Raw genomic sequence first — 14,571 nt, forward strand, 5'->3', positions numbered from 1 at the left:
GCGGGGACTACTCTTCGTTGCAGTGCACGGGCTTTTCATTGCGGTGGCTTCCCTTTTTGCAGAGCATGAGCTCTAGGCGTGCAGGCTCAGTAGTTCTGGCACATGGGCCCTAGAGCACACGGACTTCAGTAGTTGCAGCACACGGGCTCAGTAGTTTTGGCTTGCGGGCTCTAGAGCGCAGGTTCAGTTGTTGTGGCACATGGGCTTGGTTGCTCCGTGGCATGTGGGATCTTCCCAGGCCAGGGCTCGAACCCATGTCCCCTGCATTGGTAGGCGGATTCTTAACCACTGTGCCACCAGGGAAGTCCAGTACAGTAAATTTGGTTTTTACTTCTCTTTAACATTGTCTGAGGCAGAAAGAATAGAGGGAGGCTGAAACTCAGAGTAATTGTAATATCGTATGTTAGTGCCAGTAGTAAAGATTTGGTAGGAAAGTTTTGAAACTGATAGCAAATACAGTTGTATATGTCTGTCAGGAGTGTATTACTCCAATGAGCATAATCTAAATATAGCTATGTGTGAGTTGTCTGAAGGGGAGTAACCAAGAGTTATAAAAACATAACAGTGTATAAAAATATTATTTTAATTTGTATAACACTACGGGGTTTTTTTGTTTTGTTTTGTTTTGTTTTGTTTTTATGGTACGCAGGCCTCTCACTGTTGTGGCCTCTCCCGTTGCGGAGCACAGGCTCCGACGTGCAGGCTCAGTGGCCATGGCTTACGGGCCCAGCCGCTCCACGGCATGTGGGATCTTACCGGTCTGGGGCACGAACCCGCGTCCCCTGCATCAGCAGGCAGACGTCTCAACCACTGCGCCACCAGGGAAGCCCCAACACTACGTTTTCATACACTTCCTTACTTGATTTTTCAGTGTTACAATAAATGAAATTTTGGATGAATTTTATTTAATAAGTCCTGCAGATACATCTGATATTATCATAAGAGAGAAGCCAAGAGGGCCAGAACTGTTTACCTTAGGCCCTAGAGATTAGAAAAAGCTGAGTATGTATGCACATGAATGCACATGCAGTGGGTTCCAGAGCAGTTCCTGGGTGATCACACAGCTTTCTCTGTGAGCCTCTGCTTTCCTTTCATTTCCTTTAGTGCTTTTGCACAGCCCAGTTGCATCCTTGCCTTTGTCTAACAAGATTCTGCCACTCCATTCCTGCCAACAGCAGAGCAAGTGTCCCAGTCCTTCACCTGCAGCATCCCAGGGTTACACTGTAGGCATCCCCTGGAATGCCATGAAACTTAGTTTAGGGGTATGGTTTCTCTATAAAATACTACCTGGAAGAATCATATTGGTTTTAGTCTGTTGATGGTTTTATTAACTGATGGCTCTAAGCCAAGTAGTGAGAAGATTGAACGGAGTTTCTATGAAGAATGAGGAGGAGAGAAAGTCAAGGGTACCAAATTCTAGTGGGTTCTCGCTTCTTAGGAGCTTATATGGTAGTGTTAGACTGAAGAACTGGTCGTATGTTTCTTTTGACAGTGTTATATAGCCTACAGATCAGTGACAGGACAGCTCATCGGGTTGTCGGCCTGCTCACTGTTACCTTGTTAAAAGTATTTGCGGGCTTCCCTGGTGGCGCAGTGGTTGAGGGTCTGCCTGCTAATGCAGGGGACGCGGGTTCGAGCCCTGGTCTGGGAATATCCCACATGCCGCGGAGCGGCTGGGCCCGTGAGCCACAACTACTGAGCCTGCGCTCCGCAACAAGAGAGGCTGCAATTGTGAGAGGTCCGCGCACCGCGATGAAGAGTGGCCCCCTGCTTGCCACAACTAGAGAAAGCCCTCGCACAGAAATGAGGACCCAACACAGTGAAAAATAAATAAATAAATAAACAAAAACAAACAAAGCCAAGCATTTAAAAAAAAAAGTATTTGGGATTTTAATAAGCTGCGTGAGATAGAATGATAATAAATATTACCTGAAGCTCATGTGGCTTTATGTAATACAACTTTTACATTTAAATGTATTCTCCTATGTGTCAGGGTCCCCCAGATCCCCATGTTTGACGATTTGCTAGGAGGACTCACAGGATTTAGCATATAGTTGTGTTCGTGGCTGTGATTTATTATAGCAAAAGTATGCGAAGCAAAATCAGCAAAGGAAAAAGGTGCCCGGGGCAAAGTCTGGAGGAAACCAGCACAAGTTTCTAGGAGTCCTCTCCCAGTGGAGTCACACAGGGTGTACCTAACTCCACTCAGATGTGAAATGTCAATCGGGGAAGCTCATTAGAGACTCAATACCCAAGGGTTTTTGTTGGGGGCTGGTTACATGGACACCTCTAGGAATTTGGGCATGTACCAAAATTCCAGATTTCCCAGAAGGAAAGCAGGTGTTCAGCATAAACCATATTCTTTTGTTTTATCTGTTCTAGAAATGGTGCGAAGCTTCCCAAAATGCAAGTTCCTAGGTGCCAGCAAGGACCAACCTTGTAACTCAGGCCTGCTGTGTTTACTCTTTTCTACACACTTATAAATTGGATTAATAGTCCTGAAATCCTGAGAAGGGTATATTGAGAAAGCACCTTTATTTATTATCCTGACAAAGCTCCAGGAACTATTAGAAAGCTGAGTTCTATACCGCTATATGTGAGAGAACTGAAGTGCCAGTTCCTAGGGAATCTATGTATATCAAACACCAGTTCCCCAGGGCTTCCCTGGTGGCGCAGGGGTTGAGAGTCCGCCTGCCGATGCAGGGGACATGGGTTCGTGCCCCGGTCCGGGAAGATCCCACGTGCCGCGGAGCGGCTGGGCCCCTGAGCCATGGCCGCTGAGCCTGCGCGTCCGGAGCCTGTGCTCCGCAACGGGAGAGGCCACAACAGTGAGAGGCCTGCGTACTGGGAAAAAAAAAACAAAAAAACAAAAAAACAACCAGTTGCCCAGAATTTTATTATTACGATTATTAAGCAATGCATATATTGCTGTGGAGGAAAAAGAACTTGGAATGGACAAGAAAAGAAAGGAACAGCATTGTGGTGCAAAACTCCTTGCTCTGAACCTGTCAGCTTCTTCCCCTGGGGACCTGTTTCTTCTGACTAGGATGTCCTTTCCCCAGATCTCTGCATGGCTCGCTCCTTCACTGTTCCTTCAGGTCTTTGCTGAAATGCCACTTTGCTCACTGAGCACTCTGCTGACCACACAGTTTGAAATTGAAAATCTCCCTCCCCCACATACCCACACCAGATAATTACTATGTCCCTTCCTTCCCATAAGCTATCTCTTCCCTGCTTTCATATTCTTACTGCTTTGTACCCTTCAGTAAGGAAACTGCAGCACAGAGAAAATCTTCAAGATGGTGACTGAGTTGGACCATCCCTGTGTGTGTCTTAATTCCCCACGCAGCACTGCCTCTCAACTAAGAACGCTCGTCTGTCTCTAAATCATTGTTCTCCTAGGAGCTGGCCTGGGTATTTTCCCCCTTTTGAGACTGTTTTCCTGTCTGTGGATAAAACAGGAACCTGACAAATCATCCTCTTGTTTTGTTATAAGTTTTTCATGTGAAATGGAAGCAGAGAGTGTTCATTTGAATGGGAAAAATTCCTCTCTCTCCTTTAAATGCCCGAACCAGTAAAAGTTGGCTTTAGCCTCCTTTAGTATGTTACAGTCATCCTCTCTCCAAGTGTTTTGCACACAGATTTTAATTAGCTGTCACTAATTAAATCTGGTCATCTTTGTTTTCTTCTTTTTAAAATAAGTTGGGAGTGCACTGTCTCTGGGTTAAGGATGTAGTTTGGATGTAAAGTTATTGCTTGTTAAAATGGGAGCAATGAAGCCCATTAATCTGGAGCTAATATATTAGAAAACACATTTAATTATTTGGATGGGGGAGGGTTGGATACACCACCTATTAGGAAGCCGCATGCCTTACTACAATGCGTACAGGCTTTTGGTTTCAAACCCATCTGACCATTACTAGCATTAAGACCTGGCTAGCGCATTTATTTTCTTCTCAGCGTCAGTTTCTTCATCTGTAAAATGGGTAGGATATTATCTAGTATAGTGCTGTCCGATATGGTAGCCAATAGCCACATGTGGCTACTGAGCAGTTGAAATGTGGCTAATGCAACTGAGGGACTGAAATTTTAACTTTATTTAATTTTAATTAAGATTTAAGTTTAAATTGCCACATGTGGCTACTAGCCAGTAGACTCAACAGACCTAGCACTTAGATTGAGGTTGGTTTGGAGAAATGTATATGAATAAAGTGCCTTAACTTAATGCGCGGCCCATAGACGGTTCTCAACAAGTGCTGGCTTGCTGTTATAATTATTTAGTATTATTTTTAATCTCTATAAAACATTTGGTAAAAAGTAACCGATGCCTACTAGCTCATCAGTTTTCTGAGCTTTGCCAGAATACCTTTCTCATTTGCTTAGCTCTCCATTCTTTGTGTGCATCTTTTTTTTTTTTTTTTTTTTTTGTGGTACGCGGGCCTCTCACCGCTGCGGCCTCTCCCATTGCGGAGCACAGGCTCCGGACGCGCAGGCTCAGCGGCCATGGCTCACGGGCCCAGCCGCTCCGCGGCATGTGGGATCCTCCTGGACCGGAGCACGAACCTGCGTCCCTTGCATCGGCAGGCGGACTCCCAACCACTGCGCCACCAGGGAAGCCCCTGTGTGCATCTTTTACAATAACCATTTTCCTAATAGGGAACCAAGCTGTAATCATTTCATCCCTTGAAACCCCGGAAGACTAGAAATTATTGATTAATTAATTACTGCTATTTTTCCAGGTTCACATGAGGAGGATCCACAAAGCCCACCTCCTCTCCCTACTGAAAAACCCATTGGAAACACCTTCAGCACAGTATCCGGAAAACTCGGTAATGCTAACAGAACTAGAAACTTGGTAAGTGGTCATTATAGGTAATCTTAGGTTGAAGACTAAGCTATGCACTAATTTTAAGTAATCAGCTGATGTCTAAATTATTTTACTATTGGCCAGATAAAACCAATTTCTAAGCTCCATGTACTTATTTAATATTTTTTAAATTCCTATAAAATAAAAGAATTAGGCTAATTCATTGTACTTCATCATAAAATAATTTGCCCTATACCGATATTATGGCATTGTCTTTTAAATAGCACTAATAATGAGAAAGTTATTGAAAATCTCTAAAACCCTTTAATTTTTGTGGAAAGAGTTAGTTCAATTATCAGGTTTTATTTAAAATACCAAATTAGGGACTTCCCTGGTGGTTCAGTGGTAAAGAATCCGCCTTACAATGCAGAGGACGCTGGTTCGATCCCTGGTCAGGGCACTAAAATCCCACATGCCGCGTACGGGGCAACTAAGCCTGCGCACCACAACTACTGAGCCTACGCACCTCATCCAGAGCCCGTGTGCCTTAAACTACAGAGTCTACGTGCCCTGGAACCCGTGCGCCACAACTACAGAGCCCATGCTCCCTGGAGGCTGCGTGCCACAACTAGAGAAAAGAAAACCCACACACCTCAACTAGAGAGAAGCCCGTGCGCCACAACAAAAGATCCCACATGCCTCAGTGAAGATCCTGCATGCCACAACTAAGACCTAATGCAGCCAAAAATAAAATAAATAAATAAATAATAAATAGATCTTTAAAAAAATAAAATAAAATACTGAAATAGTGACATAATTTTAAGATAATTATCGTAAGAATTTGTTCATCTGAAATTTAGGAGAGAATTATTTTTAAAATTTAAAAAGTAGTGCTTTATCATGTACTTGTTAACAGATGGTGGTAAAAAGTTTTTTTTTTTTAATTTCAACCTCGATACTGTTTTTCTATACTTTTTCAAATTCCCATATGATAGATTATCTTTAAGGTTTGTTTCAAAAGAAACCAGATCTTAAAGTCTTTGAGCAAAATTTTCAGTTCAAACTTCATAATAGTTTTACACTTGTGCATTAACTATGCTATTATACATGCAAACCCATCTAATCATCTAGTGAAGAGAAATTTCTTTGAAGGAGACATTAAATTGAATTAGCCAATGTCAAGTTAATGAGATTTTTCTGTGGGCTGAATTAAAATTTAGTGATCACTTGCATTTCAAAATACTTGGTAATAAATTTTTATTAAAACTGGGCTAGAGACTTCCCTGGCAGTCCGGTGGTTAAGACTCCACGCTTCCAGTGCAGGGGGTGCAGGTTTGATCCCTGGTCAGGGAACTAAGATCCCACATGCCGTGCAGCAGAGCCAAAAAAATAAAAAAAAAACGGCCAAGATGACCCAAAAGAGGATGATAGGGCTCCCACCATACTATTGTTGAATGGGAAAATCCCAAATTTCCATAGAGGAAAAGTTACTTGAGAAGGTTACTGGCTTCTACTCTAAAGGGTTGTAACGAGGAATGAGAGGATGATGAGTAGGCATACAAAAGCATTCACTGAGTCATGTCATGGGCTTTGTAAACCCATAAAGCTCTATTAAAATAGTAAGTATTATTCCATTTGGTGTTAAGCAGTCCACAAAGCAACTCAAACATTTTAGAAAAAACAAGGAAAGGAAGTTAGAATAAACTAAGCCATCTGGAGAGGGACCATATTCATAACTGTTTGTATCTCGCATAAACAACATGAGGGAAATCCTGTCCTGCGCTGTTTACAAAGGGTTGGGGCCAGAGGGGGGCATGGTCAAAACACTCTGTGCTGTACTGTAATGAATACATACCATAATAGACACACTGGGTCTGAAGGAAGAAGAGGAGAGAAAAAGACCCCAAGTTAAATGATTTGGCTGAAGTCATGCACTTAGATTTCCAGGGCCCAAAAGTCAAAACTGTGCCTGAGAAATTCCTTTGGTTTTGAGAATTACAGTTACTGGGTGAATTTTAGATCAGAGGCCAGAATGGCTTCAGGTGTTGGGGAGGGTCTCTAGAAAGAGTGCTTCACCACTGTGATGACCCATGAGGAAAGGCACGGTCTTTGAAAGTTGTGTCTTCTGATGAGACGCAGGACAAAGAGCCTTGACTATTTCTCCTGCCTTGAGTGCCAGGGAACTTTCCATCGCAGGACAAGGTGGCTGTAGTTGCAGAATCCCACTTTCTTCGCTTAAACGATGAGGGAATCCAGGGTGAGGAACCACAGGAGCCACTGGCACTATTCTCTCAGCAGGAGCAGACGCTTCTGTGGAAACCCAAGGCTGCCAGAGCCGCCCGCGAGGTGTCTGCCAGCCGGTGCCAGAGGAGAGTCAGGGGACGCTGCCCAGAAGGTGGAAGGAGTCACAGCTGCAGCATAGGAGATGGCTAATGAATTCAGGACATGAGAAGTGGTACCAATTCCTGGAGAAAAAAGAGAAGGCACATCTTCAGAGGCTGCTCAGTGATTCCAACAGACAAGAATGTGGTTTTGGAAGAAATACCTGTTTTTTGAAAAAACAACCCAAAAAACAGGGAATTATTTTGAAATTAGAATATAAGAAACTATTCCAAAGAACATGAACGAAAAGATGGCTGCGGGCTTCCCTGGTGGCGCAGTGGTTGAGAATCCGCCTGCCGATGCAGGGGACACGGGTTCGTGCCCGGTCTGGGAAGATCCCACATGCCACGGAGCGGCTGGGCCCGTGAGCCATGGCTCCTGAGCCTGCACGTCCGGAGCCTATGCTCCGCAACGGGAGAGGCCACAGCAGTGAGAGGCCTGTGTACCGCAAAAAAAAAAAAAGATGGCATCTGCAGGGCAGTACAAGCCGAAAAACCAACTTCACCAGGAGCTAAAATGCTTACCAGAACACATCAGAAGCCAAAGTTCAGGGATGTCAGAGCTAGAGAAAAACTACAAAAAGCAGGTACAGAGGAGCTCCATTCATGTGTGGACTATTGAAGAGCAGGAAATCCCTAATCAGTAATCTTCCAAAGACTGTCAGCAGAACCTGCACACAAACCTGGACTTTAGCAAACACGAGACAGTGGGTCCTACAGGAACCAAGCCCCTACTCTCAGTATTTGACGTGTCAGGTGCAGCAGTGCCTTTTGGAATGTGCCTAACATTCCCGGGGGATTTGAGTGTGCTGCCTTTTTTGCTGATTTATTTTTGCTCATTATAGAAAATTGAGAAATTAAAAATATATTTAAGATTTCCCATAAAAGTAAAACCAATCAGAGAAAACTATATTTGGTACAAGATTTGCATTTTATGGTATGTGTTTATTAAAGTACACCATCTATAACTTTCCATGTCAGATTTATATATCTATATTTTTAAAAATCTGCCCCTAATTATTAAGGTGTCTAACAACTGTAATTTTGAGGAAAGCTATAAAAGTTCCTACCTATCTGCTAGAGTGTTTTTCTCTTGGCTTGTTTGTTTTAATTTTAAAGGCAGCCAAAGAAATAAATGAGTTTTTCAAGTATCATAGCAGTTGTTTGTCAGGGGGCACATAGGCAACAGTGTATTTATAAGGCATGGATGATAGCCTGGAATATTGCAGGGTTTATGAGCTGGTGACTTGCCTCACTACATTAACTGAGTTCATTAGTGAAACCAAGTTTTAAGGGCAAGCTTAATTTGTTTTTCAAAATGGGATTATAAAACACTGAAACATATTCACGCGATCGCAGTTATTAGCAATTAATCATTTGGTATTTAAGGAAAACTTGTAAACATTCAGTTTGAATTAAAAACCATAGAAGTGAGTTTTAACTCATTTGTAAGATAAGAAAGGGGAAAACAGCCTGAATTAGCCCAAAGATTTCCAAGCTATAGTTAAACCTCTTTTACAGAAAAAGGCAGTATATGGGCTTCCCTGGTGGTGCAGTGGTTAAGAATCCGCCTGCCAATGCAGGGGACACGGGTTTGAGTCCTGGTCCGGGAAGATCCCACATGCCACGGAGCAGCTAAGCCCATGTGCCACAACTACTGAGGCTGCGCTGTAGAACCCACGAACCACAACAACTGAGCCCACGTGCCACAACTACTGAGCCCGCGCACCTAGAGCCCATGCTCCACAACAAGAGAAGCCACTGCAATGGGAAGCCCGCGCACCGCAACGAAGAGTAGCCCCCGCTTGCCACAACTAGAGAAAGCCCATGCGCAGCAGCGAAGACCCAACGCAGCCAAAAATAAATAAATAAATAAGATAAATAAATTTTTTTTTAAAAAGGCAGTATAATTTTAAAGAGCTGGCATTTTTCCCTCTCAGGTGGTCTTGGAGAAATATTATTTCCTGGAGGTCAGTGATGAGGGCTTAGAAAGTAGGAAAGGTGAAAAAAGAGAATCAGAATTAGAAGGATTTAGTGAAGACTTTTCCCTAAAAAACAGAAGTCTTGGCTTTAAGATCCTTTGACTTCTCATTCAACAGAATATCTGAAAATGTTTTCCATGTATTATACTCATTTCCCAATCCCTGGACCATAACATGTTCGGAAAACCTATTTAATTAGCACAGTTTGAACCCCTTCTGAAAAAATCTTCTTGTTGATCCCCATACTTCCAATTTCTCTCATCTACTTTCAGGCCAAAACATTCCAACTCTCCCTATCTTTTGTTTTTCGCACTATCCCCCTTTTCTTTTTCCTACAAAATTCTTCTCAGTACATCCAACCCCTTTGCTGTAGTGGTACAAGCTAAGCTGTCTGCTTTCTTGGGCCTTTTCTGTTCTTCCTCACATGCCTTCCTTTCAGGCCACCCCTTAAGCTTCTGTTGTGTTCCACCTCCTTCCAGTTCAAAACCCACCACACAATGTGGAAACCATCCAGTATGAGAGATCTGCCTGTTCTAAGCAAAACAAACTGATCACCACCTCACTTACTATGTGTTTAAACTTAGGAGCACTGCATATGTTAAATGTTGTCATGGGATAGATAGCTGCCATATTTTTTAAAAATTCCCTACAATGTCTGCTTAAATTGCTGCTGTGTAACCCAACATGATTTAAACAGCATCCTTAATTCCTCAGAACATGCTGGATGTGTAACCATGCAGTGCAGTTGGTTGGGCTGGTGTCCACAGTAGCAGGACACCCCCCTCCCTGCGCCAGCCTCTTCCTCTGTTTTCACTTGCATTGTGACATGGACAATGTAGGTAGGAATGAGAAATGAGTTAATATTGCTTAAGACTAAAAAATTCTTTTAATCTCCTTTCTGTAATTCAGCTACATTTCCACTTTATAGATCCAGCCCAAAATCTGTCCATAATTCCTCTTGAAAAGCTCTTGTTTCAGATTCATCTTAACTAAAAATCATTCTCTGATACTTGCAGGAATCTGACCATGCTGGTCAGTCAGGAGGTTCTGTGCGAGGACCCCCAAAGTTGCCACCGAGGTAAGTAAGCATGGGAAAACTTCTAAAAAGTCAGTTAGAGAAAAACTAATGACTCCGAGACTGGACTCTCTTTTCTATCATGAAAACTGAGTGTTCCTGGCCTTCGATCTTCTTTTAGAGATACATTTAACTCACAAATTCACCCAGGCCACTAGCCCACAGTCTGCTTCTGACAGCAGGTGTAGGAGTCTCTGCTCCTTTTTAACACAATCCAAAAACTGACAGAGCACAAACATGGATATCTATTACTTTTCCTCAAACAAATGAACAAGACTCCTTTCTGAACCTAAAACTCCACTTCTGGAACACACACGCGCGTATACACACACACACATACATACATACACACACTCGCTCGCTCTCTCCCTGTTCCCAGAAACCAGCCTGGTTTTTGGCATTTCCAAAGGGAGACAGGCCTCATGAGCTCAGAGGTGACCAGCCCTCCTGAGTTCCAGGGCTATTTAGACAAAAAACTGTGATGTTATCATAAGACATTACTATGTTCGACATTATTTTTATCATAGGGATTAAGGAAAGGCTTTCAAAGTAATAATTGTCCTGTCCCATTTTCAGAACTAGCTTTCTTTATATTAATCTAAATTAGTGTTTTAATAATGATTCCTATAACATGAATATTAGGGGAGTTTGACGTACCTTTTCTAATTATGTACAAGACTCCATCACGTATACCTGATATCTTACTATAAGCTTTTCATCTCAGACTTTGGTAGAAAGTCCTTAGTTTTCTGAAACAGTCATGGTGTGTTTAAGAGCAAATGGAGCCTTAAAGAGCTCATGATAGTAAATGCTTGTTTGTCTTGAACTAATGAATATGTAGTACAAGATAAGAGGAAGCTGGAACATCATGGCATTTCTTCAAATAATATAATGTTTAATGCAGCAGTCATTTGCTAAAAAATAGCATAGCCTGCATGTTTCATTAAATGGTATTTACACTAGCAAAACGCTGTGTGTGTGTGTGTGTAAGAAAGGACAAAACAGAACCTACTATCGATCAAACACTGACTCACAGCTACCACGTTGATTTTCAGACCTGTGAATGGAAAAGGCGTACTAGCTCGACAGCCTCCTCCCAAGGGGGCCCCTGAGAGACCACCTCCCCCAAAACTTCCTGCAACCAGAGCAGCAGATAAAAAGCTGCCTTTTAATCGGTCTTCTTCTGACATGGATCTTCAGAAAAAAACAAGTAACCTGGCATCTGGACTCTCAAAAGCCAAGAGTCAAGTCCTTAAAAATCAAGACCCGGTGCTGCCCCCTCGCCCCAAACCAGGACACCCTCTCTACAGGAAATACATGGTAAATTTAGCTTTTAAAAATGTTTGTGGTCGGGCTTCCCTGGTGGCGCAGTGGTTGAGAGTCCGCCTGCCGATGCAGGGGACACGGGTTCGTGCCCCGGTCCGGGAGGATCCCACATGCCGCGGAGCGGCTGGGCCCGTGGACCATGGCCACTGGGCCTGCGGGCCCAGAGCCTGTGCTCCGCGGCGGGAGAGGCTACGGCAGTGGGAGGCCCGTGTACCGTAAAAAAAAAAAAAAAAAAATGTTTGTGGTCAAGAGGTTTGTCCTAAAGTATACGTAAGAGCCTTATTCCTTAGAAAAAGATGATGAGACAACTGTGGAATTGCCCCTTGACACTGAGTGCTTTAGACAAGTAGGCCATGTTTAAACCTAGGTCTTTTAAAACAGGGTTTCATTATTAGGAGAAATATAGGAAAAGGAAGTAGGGCAGACAAGGATTGCAACCTGCTGTCTGGCTTGACCAAACAGAAACTCTGAAAAACCTGACCCAGTAGGTTACACTGATGGGAGTATCTCTGCCAGATATTATATTCATATCTTGATATAGTTTATATCTTATAGCTGCCTTGCCCACAGAGTAAAATTTGAAGTAGAAAGTTCTTATTAAAATGGATGGTTTTTCCCTCATTTTCCACTTTTGTAAACCTGATTATCATGGTCCATTTAATAGTTACCAGTTAGAAGTTTTCATCAGTAATTGAGATAGTTGAGATATTAATTTTGTTCCCTTTGAATGTTTTTCTCATCATATGACCTTTGTCTTCGGAGTTGATGTGCTCTCTCTATTTTGGTCAGGTTAACCTGATGAAATCTAGAACAAATTAAGATGATAAGGAGAGCAGGGGTGTTGGCACTTTTTAAAACAATTGTACAACAGTAGGTCTTAACAAGAACAGCAATTATTCATTTCATATTGTTCTACATTTCCATCACTGAGCTGGAAATTGTTTTCACTTTAAGCAATTTAGGATTTTTTTCATCTTCCTAAGGGAAGGGTGTAGACAGATAAGAAGGAGGTGTAGGATATTCATATATATTCATATTCATTTAAACTGATAAAATTTTAATTGCTAAAACCCAGGGGTGTACTTTGGGATAGGATACTTAAAAATAATGAATAAATAAAAGCAGTAGCTGATGTGTTGAATACTTATAAGCCAGGCATTCCTCGAAGCACTTTATATATAAATAACTCATTTATTCCTCACACCAACCCTGTGAAGTAGATACTATTATTATCTCTATTATACAGATGAAGAAAATAAGACTCAGAGAGATTAAGTAGCCTGTCCAGGGTCACACATCCAGTAATGGTAGAGCCAAGATTCGAACACAGACTGACTGGCTCTGAGCCCATGCTCTTTACCATTAGGCTATACTAAGAAAATAGTGTTAGTGGGGCTTCCCCAGCGGTCCAGTGGTTAGGACTCTGCGCTTCCACTGCAGGGGGCACTGGTTCGATCCCTGGTCGGGGAACTAAGATCCCGCAAGCCATGCTGTGCAGCCAAAAACAACCCAGAAAGTAGTGTTACTAACTGTAAAGTCTCTGCTTGCATTGGCTGTCCCGTGTCAAGAGCCTCATTTGGGGGAATGAGATTTTGCTTATAGGTCTTAGCATAGCGGTATAATGTCAACAAAGCATTTGAACAACTCAAAGAAATTAATAAATTCAAAATGACGGTGTATTAGTGTGTCTCTTTACGAAATAATTCCTTAAATCCCTCATTGTTCCTGTGGCCGCCCCACCATTAAATTGCTAACCAGGGTAACCTGGGTACCTTGGGCGCCCTGGTGCTCTGACAGAGATGCTGGGGAGCAGCCCCCCAGGGCCACACCCTCGTACTCTACATCTTTGCTCCTGAGTGCAGCCTCCCTTTCCTTTTTGGAAGCGAGCTTGTGTGATCCCATGTCCTGGGCATGCCTTTTATATTGCATAGGCCCTCCGACCCGCGCTCAACAGCCAGAATTTACCAAGGCGGGGAACAGAGTTCTCTGGCCAGAGTAAAAGCCATTCTAAGATCAGACAGGGCTGAGTGGACCAGGAATGACTGAGGTCAGGCAATGAGATGGGTTTAAGTAGATGATTGTACCAGAGCGACTGCAGGAGCAGATGAGATTGAAGGCGGATGGAAGCGGCCAGTCCAACCCCGCAGGGGAGGCTCCAGTCCCCTATCAGCCGCCCCTGAACTGAAGGCCGTGGGGTCAGGTGCTGAGTATTTACCCTTCCGACGCCCTGGGGACTTGGTGGACCTTGTCCTGTAGAGCAGAACTTCCTGGATGTGGTTGTTAAGGGAACTTTAGGCCACCTTCAGCTGCCAAGGTCCTGTGGGCTCAGCCCCAGGCCCCCGAGGACTCTGAGCAGCCTGAGAAACGGCAGCCCCACCAACTAGATCCCGAGCTTGAGGAAGCCGAGTGAAGAGCTTAACTGCGGGAGGTTATACTGCAGGCGAACGTGCCAAATCCCCACGTGATCAGCCGCTTAGGACGAGGTTATTTGATCGTGAATAATCCTTTTATTGGTTTATGTTTAAGCTGTCTGTGCCTCACGGAATTGCCAGTGAAGACATTGTCCCGCAAAACCCTGGAGAACTTTCTTGTAAGGTAAAGTAGAGCTCTTTCTTTACTGACTAATGTAAAAAAAAAAAAATCTCTGGCCTCTGTTACTGTTTTACACGTTATTATAAATGCTTTAGGCTCCAAAGATTAAAATGTGGAAAAAGTAATAATGTTTTATTAAATAATAATTGCTTCAGAGAGTGATATCGTACCTTCCAGCGTGGGGACGTCCTTGTGATACTGAAGCAGGTGGAAGGTAATTACTTGGAGTGCCGGAAGGGAGCCGCCGCTGGCAGAGTTCACCTGTCTCACATGAAGATCATCACCCCACTTGATGAACATCTCAGAAGCAGGCCGAACGTGAGGAATTAATATTGTACCGCCTTCATATCACACGTGGCAGCACATTCCATAGAACTATTAATTATAGCTCATTCTCAGGTTTTTATT

General features: G+C 43.2%; 1 protein-coding gene across 8 annotated transcripts in view; it reads left to right on the forward strand.

The window, feature by feature from the left end:
* Window positions 1-14,571, forward strand: part of SH3D19 (SH3 domain containing 19) — a 180,119-nt gene that overhangs the window by 144,134 nt on the left and 21,414 nt on the right. For 7 of the 8 annotated variants that reach the window (XM_030878201.2, XM_030878202.2, XM_030878204.2 and 4 more), the window contains 5 exons: window positions 4,740-4,855; window positions 10,187-10,248; window positions 11,301-11,565; window positions 14,098-14,166; window positions 14,341-14,481. In XM_030878201.2, the coding sequence (XP_030734061.1) occupies window positions 4,740-4,855; window positions 10,187-10,248; window positions 11,301-11,565; window positions 14,098-14,166; window positions 14,341-14,481 (653 nt within the window). The remainder of the gene's footprint in view (window positions 1-4,739; window positions 4,856-10,186; window positions 10,249-11,300; window positions 11,566-14,097; window positions 14,167-14,340; window positions 14,482-14,571) is intronic. The other variant, XM_030878205.2, reaches the window with a different exon arrangement.

The sequence above is a fragment of the Globicephala melas genome, chromosome 5 (genome assembly GCF_963455315.2).
Source record: "Globicephala melas chromosome 5, mGloMel1.2, whole genome shotgun sequence".
Taxonomy (NCBI): Eukaryota; Metazoa; Chordata; class Mammalia; order Artiodactyla; family Delphinidae; genus Globicephala; species Globicephala melas.